Raw genomic sequence first — 24,590 nt, 5'->3', positions numbered from 1 at the left:
AAGCTGTCATTGATCTTACCAATCAAAAGGCTTGTAAAACTCCACTGTGTATGATGGGAAGCGACATGTGGGTTTCTTTGAGCTATTGTAATCCACAGGAAGATTTTGTCTTGACCCGAGATCTACAAAGCGGAGAGGAAGCAGGACCTAACCCCCTCCAGGCACTTTTTCTTTGAACTGTTTGGTAACCAAAGGCGACGGCTGTTTACGACCCCCCTCCCTTTAGAAACAGCTGTTGCCATGCAATCAGGGAAAGTCCAAATAAAAGAGGATGCGTACAATCTTTCGCCAGAGCGTGGTGGGACACTGTGCAAGGGTACAGGTCTACGCGTTTCTCCTCATTAAGCCAAATTTAATTCTGTCTCTGTTTAATTCCTTGCTTCTTTGTCTGTTTAATAGACGTCAAACAAGTAAAATTAGCTAACCTCAATGAACCCAAAAATACCTCAAAATAAGTATTTTCTCACTAATAACAAGTGCACTTTTCTTGGTAGAAAAAACTAATATGAGACCTTTTGTTGAAAAATATTCTTAAATGAAGTAAATGCTAGTGCCATTATTTTTGACATAATGATATGCGCTCGGCATTACATTTCTTGCATTTTTCCATCGATAACATGACATCATCGCACCTAGTGCGTGCTCTTTCAGTCAATATATATACAAGCGGTAGAAAATGGATGGATGGACGGATATATATATATATATATATATATATATATATATATATATATATATATATATATATATATATATATATATATATATATATATGTCTTAATAAGGTTATCCAAAAAATAGTGCTCGATACCGTAGTAGAGCGCAATATATGTATGTGTGGGAAAAAAATCACAAGACTACTTCATCTCTACAGGCCTGTTTCATGAGGGGTTCCCTCAATCATCAGGAGATTTTACGAGATTTTAGATTTTAAATCTCCTGATGATTGAGGGAACCCCTCATGAAACAGGCCTGTAGAGATGAAGTAGTCTTGTGATTTTTTTCCCCACACATACATATATATATATATATATATATATATATATATATATATATATATATATTATATATATATAAGTTATATATATATAGTATATATATATATATTATATATATATAAGTTATATATATATATCATATATATATATATTATATATATATATATATATATATATTATACATATATATTATATATATATATATATATATATATATATATATATATATATATATATGTACATATATATATGTATATGTATATATATATATATATATATATATATATATATATATATATATATATATATATATATATATATATATATATATATATATATATGTCTTAATAAGGTTATCCAAAAAATAGTGCTCGATACCGTAGTAGAGCGCAATATATGTATGTGTGGGAAAAAAAATCACAAGACTATTTCATCTCTACAGGCCTGTTTCATGAGGGGTTCCCTCAATCAAATCTCCTGATGATTGAGGGAACCCCTCATGAAACAGGCCTGTAGAGATGAAGTAGTCTCTACATATATATATAATATATATATATATATATATATACATATATATATTATATATATATATATATATATATATATATATATATATATATATATATATATATATATATATATATATAAAACCAAAAAAATTTTAATTGTAATTTTTAAGAAGTTATCTGAATGTGCATGAACTATTTCTGTTCAAAATTGTTTGAAATGTCACATGTTAAATGTTTAAAAATGTGTTTTCTATTGTTTAATTGAAAATAAAAAGTCAATTTGGCTGTCATCTGTTTTAATTATGAGACACAATTGTGTCAAAGTCATGATTTTTTTTTAATTTCATGCTAGAAGTAAGAAATGATGACTTTAAAAAAGTAGTTTTATACTTGTGAGTGTTGATGACACAGCTTTGCAACACTTGATATTCTAGTTTCAAGCATGTTTTACTCAATATAGGTCATCAAATCTCAGCAACAAGCTGTAATATCTTACTGAGATCATTTAGGACCAAAACACTTAAAACAAGTAAAACACTCTAACATCAAATCTGCTTAGTGAGAAGAATTATCTTATCAGACAGAAAATAAGCAAATATCACCCTTATTTGATATATTTCATCTTACTTAGATTTCAGTTTTTCTTACTCGTCGTCGCCGTGTCCCTTCTTCGTTCTTCTCATTATAATAATGGCACTAGCAGTTACTTACCGTATTTTTCGGAGTATAAGTCGCACCGGAGTATAAGTCGCACCTGCCGAAAATGCATAATAAAGAAGGAAAAAAACATATATACGTCGTACTGGAGCCCGTCCAAACTATGAAAAAAACTGCGACTTATAGTCCGAAAAATACGGTAATTTAAGAATATTTTTCAACATATTGAGAAAAAAGGTCTCATATTTGTTTTTTCTACCAAGAAAAGTGCACTTGATATTAGTGAGAATATACTTATTTTAAGGTATTTTTGGGTTCATTAAAGTTAGCTAATTTTACTTGTTTTGGAAAGTCTTGACAAGCCAAATTTTCTTGTTCTATTGGCAGATAATTTTGCTTAGTTCAAATAAAATACCCCTCATTTTTGTATTTTTAGGGACCGAGTCCCTTTGGGACAGAGGACCCTATTGAATTTCCAGCGTTTTATTATTATACCGCCGCCTCTTTGAGCTGTAATTTGACCCCCTTAACATGCTTCAAAACTCACCAAATTGGACACACACACCAGGACTGACAAAACTTGCGATCTAATCAAAAAACCAAACCCCAAAACTCAAAATTGCGCACCCTAGGAAGAAAACACAAACAAAACTGCCTGTAATTCCCAGTAGGAATGCCGTACAGACGTGAAACAAAAACCTCTATGTAGGTCTTACTTAGACCTATATTTCATAAACTGACAACCCAGAGCAAAAATCAACAGGAAGTTTGCAATTCCCTCTTCAAAACAAAAGTTGTGTAAAAACAGTCACCTTTTTTCAAACATTATCTCCTCTGAGCGCTTTTGTCGTGTCGGCTTCAAATTAGCACAGGAGAGAGATTGAACCCTTCTGATTAAAAGTTGATGAAAGAGTTTTAATTACTGCTCCGGTTTGGATTTTATGAGCCCTCAAAGTCGGTCCCGTCCATGTATTGGGACACTTAGGACGAAAACTGGACAAAAGTATTGGGACACTTGGGACTACAACTTGACAAAAGTATTGGAACACGTATGACTACCACTGGACAAACGTATTGGGACACTTATGACGAAAACTGGACAAAAGTATTGGGACACTTACACTGGACAAAAGTATTGGGACACTTATGGCTACAACTTGACAAAAGTATTGGGACACTTAGGAATACCACTGAACAAAAGCATTGGGTTACTTCGGACTAAACGTAGACAAAAGTATTGGGACACTTAGGACTACCACTTGACAAAAGTGTTGGGACACTTACACTGTACAAAAGTATTGGGACACTTACACTGCACAAAAGTATTGGGACACTTCGGACTACAACTTGACAAAAGTATTGGGACACTTAGGACTACACCTGGCCAAAAGTATTGGGACACTTAGGACTACAACTTGACAAAAGTATTGGGACACTTAGGACTACAACTGGACAAAATTATTGGGACACTTAGGACTGCCACTGGACAAAAGTATTGGGACACTTACACTGGCCAAAAGTATTGGGACACTTAGGACTACAACTTGACAAAAGTATTGGGACACTTAGGACTAAAACTTGACACAAGTTTTGTGACACTTCGGACTAAAACTGGACAAAAGTATTGGGACGCTTACACTGGACAAAAGTATTGGGACACTTAGGACTACAACTGGACAAAAGTATTGGGACACTTAGGACTACCACTGGACAAAAGTATTGGGACACTTACACTGGCCAAAAGTATTGGGACACTTAGGACTAGTTTTTTCTTGTTTTTGAACACTTGACTTTTTGCAGTGTGAACAAAAAAAAAGTGTAGGCTTGTCCACAAAAGGACGTATCGATACGAGGTGTGGTGTAGACATTGTCCGCGGGAGTGAGAAAAACAAATAGGATACGGGTCGAATTAGAATTGTAATTAATGTTTTTTGTGGAAGAAGGTTTAGGGTTCATGAGGCAAACACTCGATGGAACAAATGGCCATGTTGATGAAAGGAAACAAGGAAATTGCTGAACAGAGCATGGTGCTTGTCAAAACATATACCATTATCACTGTCACGCAAAAAAAGGGTAATAACAGACATTGGGGATAAATTGGACTATTTCCTCATCATTGAGTACTAACAACATTCATTTAGGAGGACAGAAACCATGACAGTACATTGTAGTACCTGCACTACACAGTAAATATGATAATACAACAACAGTACACATGTGATTACAAACGTGTCATTTTATCAATCTATTATTTGCCAGTACATCTTCACTAATACCACATAGGATCCATGTGTGGAAACCTTCACAAACTCTTATTTACCTTGGAGTGGGAAATGGTCAGGCTGTCTACAGGCTGGGCGGTTTCAAACAGCTGGATTTCTTCTATCACGTGAGCGTCCGAGCCCAGGATGACCACCCTCTGCATCCAGCCCTCAGCTGTCACACACACAGGGGGGGGATTCAAGAGTCAGTACACAACTGGAACTCACATTCATAAATAACACAATCTAATAAATATGCAACCATGCATACAGACAGACTTTGGACATCATTAGAGTTGAATAAGTATTTCAGTCTATCTATTTACAAGTATTTGTGTAGTCTAATGTGAGTTGTCAGGGTTGACGTATGCAATATAAAAGATAAACATTATCTGCTTGCGACACATAGTCATTTTGATAGTAGGCTGAGTTTCATCATGCAATCGGACTATACCGGACAAGGCTTGAAGGTAGGAACATTATTTAATCTTGACTTTCAAAGAGGGACAAACAAAAGGCGTACAAGGCGAAGGCACAACTTGGCGAAGGAAACAAAAACTAACACTTAGCGTGAACTATGGACATGAAACAAAAACTCGCTAACTGTGGCATGAATAAACAACTTACTTGGCAAGGCATGGAACGAGCAGTATGAACAAAGCAAAGGCATGAATACAAGCATGAAACTATCAGCATGAACTATGGCATGAAACAAAGTCAGAACAGAGCAATGTCGCCAGACCGACTAACTGGCAACCACAGGCTTAAATAATCTCCTGATTAAAGCAAGTGCGTGTCCTGAACAAATGAGGCAGGTGAAACTAATGAGTCGCCATGGTGACAAAACAACAAGGAAGCACAAACAGAAACTAAAAGAGTCCAAAAAAAAAACAAAACTCATGATCCAGACCAAAGATCATGACAGGTTTAGCCATTCCTTTGACGTGTGGCCATTCCTTTACCACTTTTGACGTGTGTTTGGGGTCATTGCCCTGTTGGAATACCCAACTGCGCCCAAGACCCAACCTCCGGGCTGATGATTTTAGGTTGTCCTGAAGAATTTGGAGGTAATCCTCCTTTTTTCATTGTCCCATTTACTCTCTGTAAAGCATCAGTTCCATTGGCAGCAAAACAGGCCCAGAGCATAATACTACCACCACCATGCTTGAAGGTAGGAACATTATTTAATCTTGACTTTCAAAGAGGGACAAACAAAAGGCGTACAAGGCGAAGGCACAACTTAGCGAAGGAAACAAAAACTAACACTTAGCGTGAACTATGGACATGAAACAAAAACTCGCTAAATGTGGCATGAATAAACATCTTACTTGGCAAGGCATGGAACGAGCAGTATGAACAAAGCAAAGGCATGAATACAAGCATGAAACTATCAGCATGAACTATGGCATGAAACAAAGTCAGAACAGAGCAATGTCGCCAGACCGACTAACTGGCAACCACAGGCTTAAATAATCTCCTGATTAAAGCAAGTGCGTGTCCTGAACAAATGAGGCAGGTGAAACTAATGAGTCGCCATGGTGACAAAACAACAAGGAAGCACAAACAGAAACTAAAAGAGTCCAAAAAAATAACAAAACTCATGATCCAGACCAAAGATCATGACAGGTTTAGCCATTCCTTTGACGTGTGGCCATTCCTTTACCACTTTTGACGTGTGTTTGGGGTCATTGCCCTGTTGGAATACCCAACTGCGCCCAAGACCCAACCTCCGGGCTGATGATTTTAGGTTGTCCTGTAATCCTCCTTTTTTCATTGTCCCATTTACTCTCTGTAAAGCATCAGTTCCATTGGCAGCAAAACAGGCCCAGAGCATAATACTACCACCACCATGCTTGACGGTAGGTATGGTGTTCCTGGGATTAAAGGCCTCACCTTTTTTCCTCCAAACATATTGCTGGGTATTGTGGCCAAACGGCTCAATTTTTGTTTCATCTGACATCACATGGACAAAGATAAGACCTTCTGGAGGAAAGTTTTGTGGTCAGATGAAACAAAAATGGAGCTGTTTGGCCACAATATCCAGTAATATGTTTGGAGGAGAAAAAGGTGAGGCCTTTAATCCCAGGAACAGCATTCCTACCGCCAAGCATGTCATCTGCTGGTGTCGGTCCACTCTGTTTCCTGAGATCCAGGGTCAACGCAGCCGTCTACCAGCAAGTTTTAGAGCACTTTATGCTTCCTGCTGCTGACCTGCTCTATGGAGATGGAGATTTCAAGTTCCAACAGGACTTGGCGCCAGCACACAGCGCAAAATCTACCCGTGCCTGGTTTACGGACCATGGTATTTCTGTTCTAAATTGGCCCGCCAACTCCCCTGACCTTAGCCCCATAGAAAATCTGTGGGGTATAGTGAAAAGGAAGATGCAGAATGCCAGACCCAAAAACGCAGAAGAGTTGAAGGCCACTATCAGAGCAACCTGGGCTCTCATAACACCTGAGCAGTGCCAGAAACTCATCGACTCCATGCCACGCCGCATTAACGCAGTAATTGAGGCAAAAGGAGCTCCAACCAAGTATTGAGTATTGTACATGCTCATATTTTTCATTTTCATACTTTTCAGTTGGCCAACATTTCTAAAAATCCCTTTTTTGTATTAGCCTTAAGTAATATTCTAATTTTGTGACACACGGAATTTTGGATTTTCATTTGTTGCCACTTCAAATCATCAAAATTAAATGAAATAAACATTTGAATGCATCAGTCTGTGTGCAATGAATAAATATAATGTACAAGTTACACCTTTTGAATGCAATTACTGAAATAAATCAAGTTTTTCAAAATATTCTAATTTACTGGCTTTTACCTGTACATACATACACTCATGCATATAATCACGTTTCATCAAACATATATTAACGCTGTTGCCCTAGGGTAAACTGGGTATAACACATGGCACACTGACAAAGCTTAACCTATTGTTACTATAACAATCTACAAGGTTAATATAGTTGGCTTCTCTTTCTTCCCCTCCATTTATCTGCTTTTTTTTGTAATTCAAGTTATCATTACGTATATGTATTGATACATTTGAAACAATTGTATTGTTTATAAAAGATGTAATTATTATAGATGTCCGATAATATCGGACTGCCGATATTAACGGCCGATAAATGCTTTAAAATGTAATATCGGAAATTTGTAATACGGAGTGGTACACGGACGTCGAGAGTGTCATGTCTTTTGATCATGTTTTTGTTTGGCCATCCTTTGTTTGGGTTTTGGACTCTTTTTTAGTTCCTGTTTGTGCACTCTTGTTTGTTTTTGTTTCCATGACAACTTATTAGTTTCACCTGTTTCACGTTTTGGACTCGCGCACCTGGTGCCAATCATCCATCCATCCATCCATTTTCTACCGCTTATTCCCTTTGGGGTCGCGGGGGGGCGCTGGAGCTTATCTCAGCTACAATCGAGCGGAAGGCGGGGTACACCCTGGACAAGTCGCCACCTCATCGCAGGGCCAACACAGATAGACAGACAACATTCACACTCACATCCACACACTAGGGCCAATTTAGTGTTGCCAATCAACTTATCCCCAGGTGCATGTCTTTGGAAGTGGGAGGAAGCCGGAGTACCCGGAGGGAACCCACGCAGTCACGGGGAGGACATGCAAACTCCACACAGAAAGATCCCGAGCCCGGGATTGAACCCAAGACTACTCAGGACCTTCGCATTGTGAGGCAGATGCACTAACCCCTCTGCCACCCCAATCATGTCATTGTTATTTAAGCCTGTCAGTTTCTGTTGGTCGTCCTGGCGACATTACCTCTGTTACCCATGCTACCGCTGTTACCCTTGTCATTCATGCTTGTATTTCCATGCCATAGTTTTCATGCTTTTTCACGTCACAGTAAGTGTTTTCGTTTTTATGTCCATAGTTCTGCCTTTGTGCTAGTTTTGTTTTCATAGTCAAGTTTGCATATTTATTTTTATATTGTTTTTCATTTTATTGTCATTGGTGGAGCTAAGGATAATATTTTAATATTGTTTTTAATATTGTTGTGCAGCACTTTGGAAACATTTTTTGTTGTTTAAATGTGCTATATAAATTAAGGGGATTGGATTGGATTGGATATGAACTGTACTTTTTCAGCACTCGGTAGAAGCAAAGGGACGCACCGCAACAAGCACGTGACCACATGCCCCTCTCTCGCTTTCCTCATCAGATATTGCTCTGTTGCGGCTCGTAGCTAATCAAGCCCGTGGCCCAATTGGCACAATGAGCGCAGGTCTGCCGAGGGGCCCCGTTGAGTTTGTGCTGTGAAGCACGACTGCACTTTGGCTCAGGGAAAAGCCAGCACGTATTATGCGTGCACGTACTAATGCAAGCGTGCTCGGCCGAGTCCGCTGCCGCTCCACAGTCACACGCCGTAGTCACTTCACCGCTGCGGTGACCTGAATGGTAAGTAGCAGTTCACTCCCCTTGCATTCAAAGTCACACAGACCCGGAATTCAGCCGTCCGAGCTGCACTGCAAAAAGTCAGTGTTCAAAAACAAGACAAAAACATCCAAAAATGAGGGGTATTTTATTTGAACTAAGCAAAATTATCTGCCAATAGAACAAAAAAAATTTGGCTTGTCAAGACTTTCCAAAACAAGTAAAATTAAAGCTGCAAGCAGTGATGGACGGGACCGACTTTGAGGGCTCATAAAATCCAAACCGGAGCAGTAATTAAAACTCTTTCATTAACTTATGTGGGACTCCAACCTGGGTAGGTATTTTGAACATTTTTGGGACTTTTGCCGACTTTTCCAACTTTTATCCCCCCTCCCCGTGGGACTCGGCTGGGTGTGTTATGGACATTTTGGGCTTGCGCGGCCGGCGGGAGGACTTGTGGGACTCCAACCTGGGTAGCTATTTTGAACATTTTTGGGGACTTTTACCGACTTGGAAAAGTCCCAAAAATGTTCAAAACACCTACCCAGGTTCGAGTCCCACATGGAGTGGTACAAGTCTTAAGACTTGTGGCACTCAAACCCGGGTGTGATTTTTGAACATTTTACCGACTTTTCTCACTTTTCTCCCCGCCTTCTCGTGGGACTTTGCTGGGCGCGTTTTGGACATTTTGGGCATCCCGGCCGGCGGTGGGACTTGTGGGAATCGAACCTGGGTAGCTATTTTGAACTATTTTTGGGGACTTTAACCGACTTTTCTCACTTTTCTCTCCCACTTCCTGTGGGACTTTGCTGGGTGCGTTTTGGACATTTTTTTGCATCCCGGGACTTGTGCGGCCTTGTGAGGCATTTTGGACAAAATTGGGACTTTTGACCAGTTTGGCCGCCTTTTCCCCTCTTCTTCCCCGCCTTCCTGTGCACCATTTCGGACTTGTGGGACTCGAACCTGGGTAGGTATTTTGAACATTTTTGGGACTTTTGCCGACTTTTCCAACTTTTATCCCCCCTCTCGCATCTCGGGACTTGTGTGGCCGGCGGCGGGACTTGTGGGACTCGAACCTGGGTAGGTATTTTGAACATTTTTGGGGACTTTTTCCGACTTTTCTCACTTTTCTCCCCCACTTCCCGTGGGACTTTGCTGGGTGCGTTTTGGACATTTTTTGCATCCCGGGACTTGTGCGGCCCGCGGCGGGACTCGTGGGACTGGAACCCGGGGAGGTATTTTGGACAAAATTGGGACTTTTGACCATTTTGGCCGCCTTTTCCCCTCTTCTTCCCCGCCTTCCTGTGCACCATTGCTGGGTGTGTTTTGGACATTTTGGGCATCCCGGGACTTGTGGGACTTGAACCTGGGTAGGTATTTTGGACATTTTTGAGGACTTTTGACGACTTTTCTCACTTTTGTCCCCCACTTCCCGTGGGACATTGCTGGGTGCGTTTTGGAAATTGTTTGCATCCCGGGACTCGTGGGACTGGAACCCGGGGAGGTATTTTGGACAAAATTGGGACTTTTGACCATTTTGGCCGCCTTTTCCCCTCTTCTTCCCCCCCTTCCTGTGCACCATTGCTGGGTGCACAGGAAAAGTTGGAGAAGTCGGCAAAAGTCCCAAAAATGTTCAAAATACCTACCCAGGTTCGATTCCCACAAGTGCCGCCGCCGGCCGGGATGCCCAAAATGTCCAAAACGCGCCCAGCAAAGTCCCACGGGAAGGCGGGGAGATAAGTGAGAAAAGTCGGTAAAATGTTCAAAAATCACACCCGGGTTCGAGTGCCACAAGTCTTAAGACTTGTTACACTCCATGTGGGACTCCAACCTGGGTAGGTATTTTGAACATTTTGGGACTTTTGCCGACTTTTCCAACTTTTATCCCCCCCCCCCCCCCTTCCCTGTGGGACTCGGCTGGGTGTGTTATAGACATTTTGGTCATTCCGAGACTTGTGGGACTTGAACCTGGGTAGATATTTTGGACATATTTGGGGACTTTTGACGACTTTTCTCACTTTTGTCCCCCACTTCCCGTGGGACTTTGCTGGGTGCGTTTTGGACTTTTTTTTGCATCCCGAGACTCGTGGGACTGGAACCCGGGGAGGTATTTTGGACAAAATTGGGACTTTTGACCATTTTGGCCGCCTTTACCCCTTTTCTTCCCCGCCTTCCTGTGCACCATTGCTGGGTTTGTTTTGGACATTTGGACAAAAATAGTTTCAAGCATGTTTTACTCAATATAGGTCATCAAATCTCAGCAACAAGATGTAATATCTTACTGAGATCATTTAGGACCAAAACTCTAAAAACAAGTAAAACACTCGAACATAAAATCTGCTTAGTGAGAAGAATTATCTTATCAGACAAGAAAATAAGCAAATATCACCCTTATTTGAGATATTTAATCTTACTTACAATTCAGTTTTTGCAGTGTGCTCATGATTAAAATGACGAATGTTTATTATTTAATTTTTTAAATCTAAGCAACAGCAGGACACACACACGTGGGTATGACGGCCGCTGAGGAGAAAATATTAATGAAGTCGCACATGCACTGACATTTCCTTTGATGCATGAAGATGAATGCAAATCGGGCACTTAATTGAAACCCGGCAGAAATGCGGCCAGATGGCGTGTTGTTTTCCGCCACCTCGCCTGATGCCAGCCCCTGTCTTAGTCTGCTGCTACAGGCTGATTATGTTCATCTCTTTAACAAATAATATCTGCTGCTCATCTAAAAAAAAAAATAAAAAAAAAATAAAAAGGCACTCTCTCCCCACTCGGTGCTGGGCAAAATGGAATTAATTTACATTTTCAGCAATATTAATGCTATTATTTCACTGAGCAAACCTTTGTGTTACAAGTGACAAAGAACATTAGTGTAACATTGAAATATAGACCTCAACATGCCCAGGGCCAATAAAAAAAACAAGTAGTACAGAACCGTGCCAACTTGCGGATGATTCTGTCATGATCCCACATAACGGTTTTGTCCCTTATTCTCTTGTGTTTGGCGTCATTTCCTGTCCTGGTGTTCTTCTTTTAGTACAAACCCCAAAACCAGGCCAGTCTAGTACCCGCACTCTTTCACTATGAAGGCATTGTCTTGCTGAAATAAGCAGGGGCGTCCATGGTAATGTTTCTTGGATGGCAACATATGTTGCTCCAAAACCTGTATGTACCTTTCAGCATTAATGGTGCCTTCACAGATGTGTAAGTTACCCATGTCTTGGGCACTAATACACCCCCATACCATCACAGATGCTGGCTTTTCAACTTTGCGCCTAGAACAATCCGGATGTTTTTTTTTTTTCCCCACTATTTTTTTTCCACAGTTTCAAAAAAAAAAATGGAAATGTGGACTCGTCAAACCACAGAACATTTTTCCACTTTGCATCAGTCCATCTTAGATGAGCTCGGACCCATTAAAGCCGGCGGCGATTCTGGGTGTTGTTGATAAATGGCTTTGGCTTTGCATAGGAGAGTTTTAACTTGCACTTACAGATGTAGCGATCAAGTGTAGTTACTGAAAGTGGTTTTCTGTAGTGTTCCCGAGCCCATGTGGTGATATCCTTTACACACTGATGTCGCCTTTTGATGCAGCACCGCCCGAGGGATCAAAGGTCGGTAATATCATCGCTAACGTGCAGTGATTTCTCCAGATCCTCTGAACGCGGGGGGGTTTGTTCCCCCGGGATGCAAACGGATCACTCCGGACAGGACTTGCAGGTAGGAACATATTTTAATCGTGGAACTCAAAAGGGTACAAAAACGGAAAACAAGGCGAAAGCACAACGCGGTGATCGCACTTGAAACAAAAGCTAAGACTTAGCGTAGACTACGGACATAGAGAACTTACGTGACAGGTGCATGTAGCAAATACTTAGCATGAAACCAGACATGAAGCGAACAACGACGCCAGACTGAACATGGAGAGCAAGGTGACTAAATAGCTCTCTGATTAGTGGTTGACAGCAGCTGAGCGTCTGACCACTAACCAGAGGCAGGTGAAAATAATAAGTAGCCGGGGCAACCAAACCAAACAAGAGTGCACAAAAAACAGGAACTTACAGAGTCAAAAACTAACAGAATATAACAAAAACATGATACGAATCACGGATCATGACAGAACCTTTTGATGATATTACGGACCGTAGATGGTGAAATCCCTAAATTCCTTGCAATAGCCGGTTGAGAAATGTTGTTCTTAAACTGTTCAACAATTTGCTCACGCATTTGTTGACAAAGTGGTGACCCTCGCCCCATCCTTGTTTGTGAATGACTGAGCATTTCATGGAATCTACTTTTATACCCAATCATGGCACCCACCTGTTCCCAATCAGCCTGTTCACCTGTGGGATGTCCCAAATAAGTGTTTGATGAGCATTCCTCAACTTTATCAGTATTTATTGCCACTTGTGCCAGCTTTCTTGAAACATGTCGCAGGCATCAAATTCCAAATGAGCTAATATTTGCAAAAAATAACAAACTTTTCCGGTTCGAACGTTAAATATCTTGTCTTTGCAGTCTATTCAAATTGAATATAAGTTGAAAAGGATTTGCAAATCATTGTATTCTGTTTTTATTTACCATTTACACAACGCGCCGACTTCACCGGTTTTGGGGTTTGTACATTCTCTCTAAGTGGGGAGCAGGGTTGTTGATCCCCCATTTTTGCCAGTGCGTCAAAGTTTTGTGTGACAATTCTGTTTTAATATCTGCACTGCAAAAACTGAAATCTAAGTGAGATTAAATATCTCAAATAAGGGTGATATTTGCTTATTTTCTGTCTGATAAGATAATTCTTCTCACTAAGCAGATTTTATGTTAAGAGTCTTTTACTTGTTTTAAGTGTTTTGGTCCTAAATGATCCCGCCCTAAACACCTGTCTGACAAGCCTGTGAATGTGTTGGTCAAGTATGATGTCTTTTTGTTATTTTTGTTCGTGATGTGTAATGTCTATTGTTTAAATGTACGGCAGTGAAAATGAATTTCCCCAACGGGGACCAATAAATCTAAATCTAAATTTAACCTAAATGATCTCAGTAAGATATTACAGCTGGTTGCTGAGATTTGATGACCTATATTGAGTAAAACATGCTTGAAACTAGAATATCAACTGTTGCAAAGCTGTGTCATCAACACTCACAAGTATAAAACTACTTTTTTAAAGTAATCATTTCTTATTTCAAGCATGAAAAAAAAAAATCATGACTTTGACACAATTGTGTCTCATACACCTTCCGCCCAAATCCAGTGACCCCCTCCCCCGCAACCCCGAAAGGGACAAGCGGTAGAAAATGGATGGATGGATGGATTAAAACAGATGACAGCCAAATGGACTTTGCTGTTTTATTTTCAATGAAACAATAGAAAATACGTACTCATATAATACAGTTGAAATTAGTGAAAATAAGTGAAGTGAAGTGAATTATATTTATATAGCGCTTTTTCTCTCGTGACTCAAAGCGCTTTACATAGTGAAACCCAATATCTAAGTTACATTTAAACCAGTGTGGGTGGCACTGGGAGCAGGTGGGTAAAGTGTCTTGCCCAAGGACACAACGGTAGTGACTAGGATGGCAGAAGCGGGATCGAACCTGGAACCATCAAGTTCTTGGCATGGCAACTCTACCAACCGAGCTATACTGCCCTCTTTTTACGGTATTTTTGGGTTATAATAATAATAATCATAGATTTTATTTGTATAAAGCACTTTACATTGAGTAAACAACCTCAAAGTGCTACAGTGTATTAAAAAAAATAGAAATAAAAAGATAATAAAAAATAAATAAGAATAAAAACTAGAACAGCCAAATAGCTAAAACTAGTAACTGTCATGTCTGTGTGATCATGTTTTTGTTTTGGTCATGTTCTTTTTGGGTTTTGGACTTTTTGTGCACTTTTGTTTTGTCACCATAGCAACCATTAGTTTTCACCTGTCACGTCACGCACCTGTTTCATGTTTTGAGTCACGCACCTGCTTTCACTAATCATGTCCATAGTATTTTAAGTTCATTCTTTTCAGTTTGTCGTTCTGACGACCTCCACATTTATGCTTCTGTACACTCTTCATCCTCTAAGATCCTGCTTCATGTCCCTTGTCAAAGTAAGTTTTTGTTCCATGTTTATAGTCTTTTTGTTTTTCATAGTTTGTTCTCCGCCACTGTGCGTGCTTTTTATTTGTACTTTTTTGCTATAATCTTTTGGTTTCATAGTTTATTCTCCGCCACTGTGCGCGCTTTTCGTTTGTACTTTTTTTTGATATATTAAATAAATCATGTACTCACATTCCCGTCTCGCCCGAGCCAACTTTCCGTTGCATCCCGGAAAAGCTAACACCCAGGACCAAGTCTTGACAGTAACTAGTATTTTTCTGACTATAAGTCGCAGTTTTTTTCATAGTTTGGCCGGGCTCCAGTGCGATTTATATATGTTTTTTTCCTTCTTTATTATGCATTTTCGGCAGGTGTGACTTATACTCTGGTGCGACTTATACTCCGAAATCTACGGTATGCATATATTTAAAAAAAAGGCTTTTTTAAAAAGAAGGGTTTTCAGCTTCTTTTTTTTTAAAGCATCCACAGTCTGTGGTGCCCTCAGGTGGTCAGGGAGAGCCTTCCAATTCAATCAAATCCAATCCACTTTATTCATATAGCACATTTGAACAACAAAAATGTTTCCAAAGTGCTGCACAACAATATCAAAAACAATATTGAAATATTATCCTTAGCTCCACCAATGACTGAATAAAAACAAAAAATAAATAAATAGACTGAGAGCGGCGGAGCAGAAAGCTCGGTCTCCCATTGTTCATACTTCGTCCTCAGAGGTTAGCCTGTCCGGGTTAATTGAGGCTAGCTAATTTTACTTGTTTTGGAAAGTCTTGACAAGCCACATTTTCTTGTTCTATTGGCAGATAATTTTGCTTAGTTCAAATAAAATACCCCTCATTTTTGTATATTTTTTTTTCTTGTTTTTTTGTTTTATTTAATTTTTTTTAATTTTTATTAAATCAACATAAACACACAAGATACACTTTAATTAGTGCACCAACCCAAAAAACCTCCCCATTCACACTCATTCACACAAAAGGGTTGTTTCTTTCTGTTATCACATTTCTGGTTCCTACAATATAAAACAACACTGACTTCTTGCAGTGTGGCGGGCCGGATTAAAGGCACCTAACAAGCAGGATGTGGCCCACGGCCTGTAGTTTGCCCACCCCTGCCCTACAGCTAAAAAACATGAGTCAATTTGTACCTGTGCCAATGAAGAGGACATTGTACGCTCTTTGGTCCAGGCCGGTAACTCGGTCCACCACCAGCCTGGTGAAGTTGACGCCCTTGGTGAGAAGCAGAGGGCGAGCCAGCGCTTTATCCTCCATCAGTGGGTGCTTCTTGGCAAAGTTGAGCGTTGCATCAGGTAGCTGCAGAGAGCTGTTGTAGCCGCTCTCCCTGTCCGAGCTTGTTATGCACTGAAAGCGGGAGAGCCGGAGGAGAAATGCATAAGAGGCGGAGAACGGAGATGTTAAGAAGTATAAGTAACCACACTGCAAAAACTGAAATCTTAGTAAGGTTAAATATCTCAAATAAGGGTGATATTTGCTTATTTTCTGTCTGATAAGATAATTCTTCTCACTAAGCAGATTTTATGTTAGAGTGTTTTACTTGTTTTAAGTCTTTTGGTGCTAAATGATCTCAGTAAGATATTACAGCTTGTTGCTGAGATTTGATGACCTATATTGAGTAAAACATGCTTGAAACTAGAATATCAACTGTTGCAAAGCTGTGTCATCAACACTCACAAGTATAAAACTACTTTTTTAAAGTAATCATTTCTTACTTCAAGCATGAAATAATAAATCATGATTTTGACACAATTGTGTCTCATAATTAAAACAGATGACAGCCAAATGGACTTTGCAATGAAACAATAGAAAACACGTACTCATATAGTAGTACAGTTGGCACAGTACAGTAAACTGACAGTTAATATTTAAACATTTAACATTTCAAACAATTTTGAACAGAAATAGTTCATGCACATTCAGATGAATTCCTCAAAATTACAATTCAAAAGATTTTGTTCGGGGGCCGGGCTGTATATATGTGCACTAATTGACTGAAAGAGCACGCACTTGAAGCTATGATGTCATGTTATCCATGGAAAAATGCATTTTTAGACAATATGATTTGCCTGAGCGGCTAGGAGACCCCGAGAGTAACAAGCGGTTGCCTTGTTGCCTTTCCATTAAGAACAATAAACTAGTTTTTAGTATAAGTTTGCTGGTTTCAAGAAATGTAATGCCGAGCGCATATCATTATGTCAAGATAATGGCACTAGCATTTACTTCATTTAAGAATATTTTTCAACATATTGAGCAAAAAGGTCTCTTTTTTTTTCTACCAAGAAAAGTGCACTTGTTATTAGTGAGAATATACTTATTTTAAGGTATTTTTGGGTTCATTGAGGTTAGCTAATTTTACTTGTTTTGGAAAGTCTTGACAAGCCGAATTTTCTTGTTCTATTGGCAGATAATTTTGCTTAGTTCAAATAAAATCCCTTAATTTTTATTTTTATTTTTTTTTTCTTGTTTTTGAACACTGACTTTTTGCAGTGTAGCTTTTAATTAATTTAAGAATATTTTTCAACATATTGAGCAAAAAGGTATCTTTTTTTTTCTACCAAGAAAATTGCACTTGTTATTAGTGAGAATATACTTATTTTAAGGATATTTGGGTTCATTGAGGTTAGCTAATTTTACTTGTTTTGGAAAGTCTTGACAAGCCGAATTTTCTTGTTCTATTGGCAGATAATTTTGCTTAGTTCAAATAAAATACCCCTAATTTTTATATTTTTTTCCCTTGTTTTTGAACACTGACTTTTTGCAGTGTAGCTTTTAATTAATTTAAGAATATTTTTCAACATATTGAGCAGAAAGGTCTCTTTTTTTTCCTACCAAGAAAAGTGCACTTGTTATTAGTGAGAATATACTTATTTTAAGGTATTTTTGGGTTCATTGAGGTTAGCTAATTTTACTTGTTTTGGAAAGTCTTGACAAGCCACATTTTCTTGTTCTATTGGCAGATAATTTTGCTTAGTTCAAATAAAATACCCCTATTTTTTATATTTTTTTCCCTTGTTTTTGAACACTGATTTTTTGCAGTGTAGCTTTTAATTAATTTAAGAATATTTTTCAACATATTGAGCAAAAAGGTATCTTTTTTTTTCTACCAAGAAAATTGCACTTGTTATTAGTGAGAATATACTTATTTTAAGGATATTTGGGTTCATTGAGGTTAGCTAATTTTACTTGTTTTGGAAAGTCTTGACAAGCCAAATTTTCTTGTTCTATTGGCAGATAATTTTGCTTAGTTCAAATAAAATACCCCTAATTTTTATATTTTTTTCCCTTCTTTTTGAACACTGACTTTTTGCAGTGTAGCTTTTAATTAATTTAAGAATATTTTTCAACATATTGAGCAAAAAGGTCTTTTTTTTTTCCTACCAAGAAAAGTGCACTTGTTATTAGTGAGAATATACTTATTTTAAGGTATTTTTGGGTTCATTGAGGTTAGCTAATTTTACTTGTTTTGGAAAGTCTTGACAAGCCACATTTTCTTGTTCTATTGGCAGATAATTTTGCTTAGTTCAAATAAAATACCCCTAATTTTTATATTTTTTTCCCTTGTTTTTGAACACTGACTTTTTGCAGTGTAGCTTTTAATAAATTTAAGAATATTTTTCAACATATTGAGCAAAAAGGTCTCTTTTTTTTCCTACCAAGAAAAGTGCACTTGTTATTAGTGAGAATATACTTATTTTAAGGTATTTTTGGGTTCATTGAGGTTAGCTAATTTTACTTGTTTTGGAAAGTCTTGACAAGCCGAATTTCCTTGTTCTATTGGCAGATAATTTTGCTTAGTTCAAATAAAATACCCCTCATTTTTGTATTTTTTTTTTTCTTGTTTTTGAACACTGACTTTTTGCAGTGTAGCTTTTAATTAATTTAAGAATATTTTTCAACATATTGAGCAAAAAGGTCTCATTTTTTTTTCTACCAAGAAAAGTGCACTTGTTATTAGTGAGAATATACTTATTTTAAGGTATTTTTGGGTTCATTGAAGTTAGCTAATTTTACTTGTTTTGGAAAGTCTTGACAAGCCACATTTTCTTGGTCTATTGGCAGATAATTTTGCTTAGTTCAAATAAAATACCCCTAATTTTTATTTGTTTTCCCTTCTTTTTGAACACTGACTTTTTGCAGTGTAGCTTTTAATTAATTTAAGAATATTTTTCAACATATTGAGCAAAAAGGTCTTTTTTTTTTCCTACCAAGAAAAGTGCACTTGTTATTAGTGAGAATATACTTATTTTAAGGTATTTTTGGGTTCATTGAAGTTAGCTAATTTTACTTGTTTTGGAAAGTCTTGACAAGCCAAATTTTCTTGTTCTATTGGCAGATAATTTTGCTTAGTTCAAATAAAATACCCCTCATTTTTGTATTTATTTTTCTTGTTTTTGAACACTGACTTTTTCCAGTGCAGAGGAGAAAAAACAATTTAGCATCTCCATCTTACTTCTTGCTGCTTCTTTTATGCTCACTCCTCCTCCCACACTGCAAAAAGTCAGTGTTCAAAAACAAGAAAAAAAAAAAATTACAAAAATGAGGGGTATTTTATTTGAACTAAGCAAAATTATTTGCCAATAGAACAAGAAAATTTGGCTTGTCAAGACATTCCAAAACAAGTAAAATTAGCTAACCTCAATGAACTCAAAAATACCTTAAAATAAGTATATTCTCACTAATAACAAGTGCACTTTTCTTGGTAGAAAAAAAAAAAAAGTCATGTCTGTGTGATCATGTTTTGTTTTAGTCATGTTTGGTTTTGTTTTTGGACTTTTTGTGCACTTTTGTTTTGTTTTGTCACCATAGCAACCATTAGTTTTCGCCTGTCACGTCACGCACCTGTTTCACGTTTTGAGTCACGCACCTGCTTTCACTAATCATGTCTATAGTATTTAAGTTCATTGTTTTCAGTTTGTCATTCTGACGACATCTTGCATCTATGCTCTACACACTCTTCATCCTCTTAGATCATGCTTCATGTCCCATGCCAAAGTAAGTTTTTGTTCCAGGTTTATAGTCGTTTTGGTTTCATAGCTTGTTCTCCGCCATTGTGCGCGTCTTTTGTTTACTTCCTTTTTTTTTTTGTAGTTATAGTGTTTAAATAAATATGTACTTACATTCCCGTCCCGCCCGAGCCAACTTTCCGTTGCATCCCGGAAAAGCAAACACCCAGGACCAAGTCTTGACAAAAAAGAGACCTTTTTGCTCAATATGTTGAAAAATATTCTTAAATGAAGTAAATGCTAGTGCCATTATCTTGACATAATGATATGCGCTCGGCATTACATTTCTTGAATTCAGCAAACTTATACTAAAAACTAATTTATTGTTCTTAATAGAAAGGCAACAAGGCAACCGCTTGTTACTCTCGGGGTCTACTAGCCACTCAGGCAAATCATATTGTCTAAAGATGCATTTTTCCATGGATAACATGACATCATCGCGCCAAGTGCGTGCTCTTTCAGTCAATTAGTGCACATATATACAGCCCGGCCCCTGGCCAAAATCTTTTTAATTGCAATATTGAGGAATTTATCTGAATGTGCATGAACAATTTCTGTTCAAAATTGTTTGAAATGTTAAATGTTTAAATATTAACTGTCAGTTTACTGTACTGTGCCAACTGTACTACTATATGAGTACGAGAGATGCGCGGTTTGCGGACACAACCGCGGAGTCCGCGGATAATCCGCGGATCGGGCGGTTGAAATAAAAAAAAATTAGATTTTATCCGCGGGTCGGGTCGGGCGGTTGAAATAAAAAAAAATTAGATTTTAAATAGATTCAGGCGGGTGGCAGTTAAACCAATTCGGAAATATATATACATAGTTAAATGTTGTTACCCACATACGAAAAACGAGCAGGCACCTGCAGCATATGCCACAACAGAAGAAAAAAAAAAAAAGAGATGGACACTTTTACGGAGCGGAGAAGGGACGCCTCGCCGGGGTCCGGGACCGAGGCCCCTTCCCCCGAGAGGGCCCCACCGGGAGCCGTAGCTGAGGCGATCCGCGAGAAGGGCCCGACGCACGTCCAGGGTCACCACCGCGCCCACCGCAGCGCCACCCCGCCTCGTCCGCCTTCGCCGCGGCTGGCGTCACGCGCAGCAGGTAAGCAGCTTACCTGCCCGCCACCCCCGTGGCCGGGGGCTCGTAACAGGGGTCACTCCGCGCGCTCCGCCCGCGCAGCTTACCTGCCCGCCACCCCTGTTGCCGGGGGCGCGTAACAGGGGTCACTCCGCGCGCAGTGCGCTCACGAAAGGGGTGGGGCTCACCCTGGTTGATATAGACAGCAGGACGGTGGCCATGGAAGTCGGAACCCGCTAAGGAATGTGTAACAACCCACCTGCCGAATCAACTAGCCCTGAAAATGGATGGCGCTGGAGCGTCGGGCCCATACCCGGCCGTCGCCGGCAGCGAGACGCGCTTGGAGGTGCGCTCAGCGCAACTCCCATATGATTGCGCACTGGTGTGCGTCTGGGCCGTGACAGCGTGGCACGCGAATGTCTGTGCTGCATTGGATCAGTCTCCTTTCTTTAACAGGCAAAAGCTTTATAACCTCACTAATGCCTTGCATCGTCGATATTAGATATATAACAACGGGCGCGTGCGGGCGGGTGCGGTTCTGATTAAATGTTAGATCGGGTGGATGGCGGATGGTTGACGACTTTCTGATGCGGTTGCGGATGAAATAATTGCCTATCCGCGCATCTCTAATGAGTACCTATTTTCTATTGTTTCATTGAAAATAAAACAGCAAAGTCCATTTGGCTGTCATCTGTTTTGATTATGAGACACAATTGTGTCAAAGTCATGATTTTTTTTGTCATGCTTGAAATAAGAAATTACTTTAAAAAAGTAGTTTTATACTTGTGAGTGTTGATGACACAGCTTTGCAACACTTGATATTCTAGTTTCAAGCATGTTTTACTCAATATAGGTCATCAAATCTCAGCAAGAAGCTGTAATATCTTACTGAGATCATTTAGGACCAAAACACTTAAAACAAGTAAAACACTCTAACATAAAATCTGCTTAGTGAGAAGAATGATCTTATCAGACAGAAAATAAGCAAATATCACCCTTATTTGAGATATTTCATCTTACTTAGATTTCAGTTTTTGCAGTGCATTAAAGCACTTCCCCTGCATCATTCCTCTAATAGCTTTTTCATGTCGTGCCATTTCACCACATCACCATCAATAATGACATGTTTCTTACCGATCCAGGCCGCGGGCTAGGGACAGACCCGGAGTAGCGCCCCCACCTCTGGGACGCCTCTCTGTATTCCTTGTAGGATCCTTCGAACACTTTCTTCACATCACTGATCTGGTACTGACACACCGCCGACACGTCCACGTCACCCCTGAAACATGGCAAATGGAGGCGAGGAGTTAGCCGTGTGCGGTGGCGTGTGCGAGGGGAGAGACGGATCGGCTGTCACGCCGTCGTGACGCTTCCGTGCTGCAGCACATCCAGCAAGGAATAGTAAGAGCGACGTGTTCGGCCATTTCACCAAATTGGTGCCATTAAAAACTAATTAAAAAAAAATCCACACTTTAGTCGTGTTGAGTTTTCACTCAGTCCTGTTACACTAAGACAGGGGTGTCAAACTCAAATACAGAGTGCCAGAGAACCTTTTAATAGGGACTGTGGAGGATGCATATATGTTTAAGAGTTCTTTCTTTTTACATAGCCATGTTTAGAGTACCTAGTACTTTTCCTTTGGGGGACTTTCTTTGTGTGCAAAAAGTTGGCTTTTCCGTTTGAATGTCAGATCAACTAGAGTAGCCGATATAAATAAATGATAAATGATAAATGGGTTGTACTTGTATAGCTCTTTTCTACCTTCAAGGTACTCAAAGCGCTTTGACACTACTTCCACATTTACCCATTCGCACACACACTGATGGAGGGAGCTGCCATGCAAGGCGCTAACCAGCACCCATCAGGAGCAAGGGTGAAGTGTCTTGCTCAGGACACAACGGACATGACGAGGTTGGTACTAGGTGGGGATTGAACCAAGGACCCTCGGGTTGCGCACGGCCACTCTTCCACTGCGCCACGCCGTCCCGATATGAATGTATTGGTTAAGATGATCTCCTAAAGCTTTAGTAAAACTTGAAAATATTCCAATTCTGTCTTGATGGTCCTTTCTTACTCAGCATATATGTCATCGAAAGAACTTGGGATTGACCAGTAACTTAGATTCCCTTGGAGGAAGAACTGGTCTGACGCAACAGGACCCGAACAAGTTTTGCATTGAATACTGAACAAGCAAGGCTCTTCCACTGCGCCACGCCGTCCCGATATGAATGTATTGGTTAAGATGATCTCCTAAAGCTTTAGTAAAACTTGAAAATATTCCAATTCTGTCTTGATGGTCCTTCTTACTCAGCATATATGTCATCGAAAGAACTTGGGATTGACCAGTAACTTAGATTCCCTTGGAGGAAGAACTGGTCTGACGCAACAGGACCCGAACAAGTTTTGCATCGAATACTGAACAAGCAAGGCTCTTCCACTGCGCCACGCCGTCCCGATATGAATGTATTGGTTAAGATGATCTCCTAAAGCTTTAGTAAAACTTAAAAATATTCCAATTCTGTCTTGATGGTCCTTCTTACTCAGCATATATGTCATCGAAAGAACTTGGGATTGACCAGTAACTTAGATTCCCTTGGAGGAAGAACTGGTCTGACGCAACAGGACCCGAACAAGTTTTGCATTGAATACTGAACAAGCAAGGCTCTTCCACTGCGACACGCCGTCCCGATATGAATGTATTGGTTAAGATGATCTCCTAAAGCTTTAGTAAAACTTGAAAATATTCCAATTCTGCCTTGATGGTCCTTCTTACTCAGCATATATGTCATCGAAAGAACTTGGGATTGACCAGTAACTTAGATTCCCTTTGGAGGAAGAACTGGTCTGACGCAACAGGACCCAAACAAGTTTTGCATTGAATATTGAACAAGCAAGGCTCTTCCACTGCGCCACGCCGTCCCGATATGAATGTATTGGTTAAGATGATCTCCTAAAGCTTTAGTAAACCTTGAACATATTCCAATTCTGTCTTGATGGTCCTTCTTACTCAGCATATATGTCATCGAAAGAACTTGGGATTGACCAGTAACTTAGATTCCCTTGGAGGAAGAACTGGTCTGACGCAACAGGACCCAAACAAGTTTTGCATTGAATACTGAACAAGCAAGGCTCTTCCACTGCGCCACGCCGTCCCGATATGAATGTATTGGTTAAGATGATCTCCTAAAGCTTTAGTAAAACTTGAAAATATTCCAATTCTGTCTTGATGGTCCTTCTTACTCAGCATATATGTCATCGAAAGAACTTGGGATTGACCAGTAACTTAGATTCCCTTGGAAGAAGAACTGGTCTGACGCAACAGGACCCAAACAAGTTTTGCATTGAATACTGAACAAGCAAGGCTCTTCCACTGCGCCACGCCGTCCCGATATGAATGTATTGGTTAAGATGATCTCCTAAAGCTTTAGTAAAACTTGAAAATATTCCAATTCTGTCTTGATGGTCCTTCTTACTCAGCATATATGTCATCAAAAGAACTTGGGATTGACCAGTAACTTAGATTCCCTTGGAGGAAGAACTGGT

General features: G+C 39.5%; 1 protein-coding gene across 1 annotated transcript in view; it reads right to left on the bottom strand.

Annotated features, from left to right (window-relative positions):
- Positions 1–24,590, bottom strand: part of LOC140679259 (semaphorin-4C-like) — a 391,991-nt gene that overhangs the window by 12,998 nt on the left and 354,403 nt on the right. Inside the window, exons 11-13 of the mRNA XM_072914311.1 lie at positions 22,182–22,326; positions 16,092–16,305; positions 4,485–4,600 (exon numbers count right to left, since the gene is read on the bottom strand). Coding sequence (XP_072770412.1) covers positions 4,485–4,600; positions 16,092–16,305; positions 22,182–22,326 — 475 coding nt within the window. The remainder of the gene's footprint in view (positions 1–4,484; positions 4,601–16,091; positions 16,306–22,181; positions 22,327–24,590) is intronic.

Source organism: Nerophis lumbriciformis, linkage group LG12 (assembly GCF_033978685.3).
Source record: "Nerophis lumbriciformis linkage group LG12, RoL_Nlum_v2.1, whole genome shotgun sequence".
Lineage (NCBI taxonomy): Eukaryota > Metazoa > Chordata > Actinopteri > Syngnathiformes > Syngnathidae > Nerophis > Nerophis lumbriciformis.
This window is presented reverse-complemented; position numbering and strand designations above follow the sequence as displayed.